General features: G+C 40.7%; 1 protein-coding gene across 3 annotated transcripts; it reads left to right on the top strand.

Moving 5' to 3' along the window:
- The first annotated feature begins 733 nt into the window (after positions 1–733).
- On the top strand, positions 734–3,436 carry LOC149224770 (putative pentatricopeptide repeat-containing protein At3g23330). 3 transcript variants are annotated; one of them, XM_089386252.1, is made up of 2 exons: positions 1,043–1,207; positions 1,366–3,436. In XM_089386252.1, the coding sequence occupies exons 1-2, from the start codon at positions 1,191–1,193 to the stop codon at positions 2,942–2,944; spliced, it is 1,596 nt and encodes a 531-aa protein (XP_089242378.1). In that variant the 5' UTR covers positions 1,043–1,190; the 3' UTR covers positions 2,945–3,436. The 3 variants fall into 3 exon arrangements, with proteins under 3 accessions (XP_089242377.1, XP_089242378.1, XP_089242379.1); XM_089386253.1 differs by having other exon boundaries at positions 1,071–1,207; positions 1,443–3,436; XM_089386251.1 differs by having other exon boundaries at positions 734–3,436.
- The last annotated feature ends 660 nt before the right edge of the window (positions 3,437–4,096 follow it).

Here is a 4,096-nt window from a genome sequence, read left to right as displayed (position 1 = left end):
TGCACAAAAATATTATATTGCACTTGTATTCAGCTCTATTTTCTTAACGATTGTCATGACTCATCATCACTAGAACATGCATCAACGCTTACCCCTTTGCTTGTTCTGCATTTGGTCGAATGGTCTCTCCAAACCAAGGGCTTTGACAACCCACCGTATACGGATATACTTTCCCTTAAAATAAATCTAAACTGATTTGCATTTAAACCTTTGAAGTGTATTAAGCATTGGGGTTGGATCCCTAATAAGGCGTGCTCAAGGGACAACTGCATTGGAACATTGCACCTGTATTCAGCTATATTTTCTTCTGGATTGTCTTGACTTATCATCACTGGAACATGCATCAATGCGTACTCCTCTGCTTGGCCTGCATTTTGTTGAGTGGTCTCTCCAAAGCAAGGGTTTTGACAACCCACCGTATACAGATATACTTGCCGCTCAAAGAAACCTATATTCAGGATATGGCGTAATAAACCTATCTGCATTTAAAACTCTTAACTTGTTGACCTCACGCATTGGGGAATGGAGTTTTGATAAGACTGCTCAGCGTTAGCTGCATAAAGCGAAGACAAAACTAAAATTGAACTTTGCAAAATGGGCGAAATATTTTTATATAGATGCATTAATACAAACATATAGATATGTCACTGCAGCAGTGACATGAAAAGAGAAGAGGTAAATGTAAATGTAAATGGCGCAGCGGTCTGTTGTTTTACAGAAGTCAGATGGTTAACTTTGTCTATTAGTCTTTTCGTTTTTATCTATTAGAGAATAAGGTCTCATGCGTTTTTTCTTCCGGGAAAAACACTTTGATATGTTAATCTCCACTACTTCAAGTGTATTCCTAGATGTGAATGCAACAGAAAAGTATATAAAATATTTAGCCTGAACTTGAGAGTTAGCCATGGCTACAGCTATGTTTTTGCAATGTACTCTTCCAGCCCAACAGACTCCTATTGAATTGGAATGTGAACGCCACTATGCTTCTAGAATTAAGCCTGCAACTCTGCGCGACTCCGGTTATTTGCTGCGAGATATGACAGCGGTCCTCTCAACAGAATCAAAGCCACCCCAAGTTGTCAAGCGAAAACGAGATCCCATTATATGCAATTTCACACTGCGCGACGAAGTGGCAATTCTGTGTGAAGAGGGCCGACTAAAGGACGCGGTCGACATGTTGTTTACCATGGATGGACAAGGAATTCAGGTAGACCGAAATACATATTCTATTATCTTGAAAACTTCTATTAGATTGAATAACTTGATGGAAGGCAAGAGGATCCATACCCATATCATAAAAACATCCAGATTCAGTACAGAAATGATTCTCAGTAACCACCTTATTCACATGTATGCCAAATGCAGTTGCTTTGAGTATGCACGCCAAGTGTTTGACAGAATGTGTGAGCGAAATTTGGTCTCATGGAATACCATCATTGCAGGGTATGCCAGGAATGGGCAGGGGGGAGAGGCTTTGATTGTATTTAGACGAATGCACCGTGCTGGTGTGAAGCCTGATCAGTTTACCTTTGGCAGTATTCTCAGAGCTTGTGCGTGCTTGGCGATTCTAAAACAAGGTAAGGAAATCCATGCTCATGTTATAAAAAATGGACTTGAGTTAGATATATTTGTTGGAAGTGCCCTTGTTGACCTGTATGCTAAATGCAACTACATTGAGGAGGCCCATAAATTGTTTGACGAATTGCCTGAACGAGATTTGGTTTCATGGACTGCTCTAATTGCGGCTTATGCTCAGAATGATCAAGGCACTAAAGCCCTTAAAATCTTCAGTGAGATGCAAAGGTCAGGTATGAAGCCGAATGCATTCTCCTTCACTAATGTTCTTGTGGGTTGTTCTACTCTAGCTATTCTAGATCAAGGTAAGCAGATCCATGGACTAGTTATAAAACATGGTTTGCTGTCAAACGTCCCCGTGGGAAATTCCCTGATTACCATGTATTGCAAGTGTGGTAATATAGAAGATGCAGAGAAGGTGTTTGACAGAATGCGTGCTCGAAGCGTAATTTCATGGAGTGCAATGATAGCAGGATATGCGTATCATGGGAGTGGCAGGGAGGCACTCCAACTATTTGAACACATGCAGAAGGCAGGCGTGAAGCCGAATCATATCACGTTTGTTGGGGTTCTCTCTGCGTGTAGCCATGTAGGCCTAGTGGATGAGGGTCGCCATTACTTTCACTCGATGAGTCAAGATTATGGCATTGTGCCAATTGCAGAGCACTATGCTTGCTTTGTCGACATTCTTGGCCGCGCTGGGCTTCTTGATGAGGCTAAGGGCTTCATTAATAAAATGGCACTTGCACCTTCTGATTCAGTATGGCGAACCTTACTCAGTGCCTCTAGAGTTCATAATAATATAGAGACAGGATTGTATGCAGCAGAACGTTTGCTTGAGTTGACACCCGAAGACGCTTCAGCGTATGTGCTGCTTTCAAATATTTATGCCGCAGAAGGTCGGTGGGATGATGTTGCAAAGGTGAGGAAAAGGATGGATGATATGGGAGTAGAGAAAGAGGCAGGACTTAGTTGGATTGAAGTCAGGAACAAGGTGCATACTTTTGCTGTGCGAGACAGATCACATCCTCAGACAGAGGATATTTATGCAACATTAGAGGAATTGACTTGCCAGATGAAAGAAGCAGGCTATAAGCCCAACACAAAATTTGTGCTGCATGATGTGGAGGAGGAGCAAAAAGAACAGTATTTGTGCCACCACAGTGAAAAACTGGCTATTGCTTTTGGTGTTATAAACTTGCCCCCTGGAACACCACTCCGAATAGTGAAGAACCTCCGAGTGTGTCTTGACTGCCACTCCGCTACCAAATTTATCTCCAAGATTGTTGGACGTGAAATTGTCGTGAGGGATTGTAGTCGGTTTCATCATTTCAAGGACGGTCTCTGTTCATGCGGGGATTATTGGTGATACCTATCTAATTGTAGCCTTTTCCTTCACAATTACACTTCAGATAAAGTTGTAACTCAAGGCATGGATGTATTTTATTATCTGCAGTTTCATGCTTAGTTTGTAGTGGTGCTATCCCCTGGAGAGAGTGTGAGGAAAGTTTCTAGGGTGCTTATGGCAGATTACTTTGGATGACCTAAAAGGTAATAATGCAGAATACAAAGTTCATTCGCATACTGTTGGCAGATATTTTACAGAATCAAGAAACCGAGGGAATGAAAATTCAATATCTTGATGAAGTGGCCATGGACAAAGCTCTGGTGTCCACTATTTGCGTAAATATATGATTGGATAGGATGAATTTTTATGTTAATGAAGGTTTGAAGGCTATTGATTAGTGTGGTATCCTTATGCCAACATTGCAATGCTTAAGGAGAAAATCAAAATATTCAAGTAGGCTGACAATGTTGGTGCTTATATTATTAGTTCCTTGGAAATAGATTAGTTTTGAAATGAACATAACGTCATTCGAGCATTTTAATGCTCTGAAGGGGAATAAGTGGGCTGTGGGCCTGAAACTTGGGACATGGAGATACTGAAGTTTTTATTATAAATATTAACAGCCCTGGAAGCTTGGATACAAGACTTTTCATCAGTGGTTGGCCATTTCTCCTAATCCTTTGGGCAATTACTCTTCAAGAAATTGTGTATCAGGTATCATAGTCTTCATATATTAACCCTTGAGAAAGTTCCTGTTACGTGCACAAGTTCTTCCAAAACATAGGGAATCTTGCTTAACTATACCTTGACAAAGATCATGTTTAAAACGTTATCTTGTGGAATGTGACTGCAGTGGCACAGTGAACAATAATTATGTGGCAACCAATGTGCCTATTGTAGTCCTCACTACGTCACTTGAACACCACTGTGATAGTTGAAGCTTACCAAATTTTATAGAGCTTCCAGTTACTGACTATGGTCAACATTAACTAATGGAAGGATGGCAGTCACAAATACAAGCATTTTGAATTTAAAGGCCGAGGAGTCCGCTCAAATGGTTAGATTTGTATCTACAACTTTGCCCTGGCTACTTCTCCAAAAATGCATATGAAGATTAATAAACAATGCTATAGGTCCAATCCATACATGTATTTTGGTATCAAAGGCTGAAGA

Source organism: Pinus tabuliformis, chromosome Q (genome assembly GCF_031772625.1).
Source record: "Pinus tabuliformis cultivar Carrire ecotype Pingquan chromosome Q, CPIR1, whole genome shotgun sequence".
Classification (NCBI taxonomy): domain Eukaryota; kingdom Viridiplantae; phylum Streptophyta; class Pinopsida; order Pinales; family Pinaceae; genus Pinus; species Pinus tabuliformis.
Note: the sequence above shows the minus strand (reverse complement) of the source record. Positions and strands in the feature narration are given on the sequence as shown.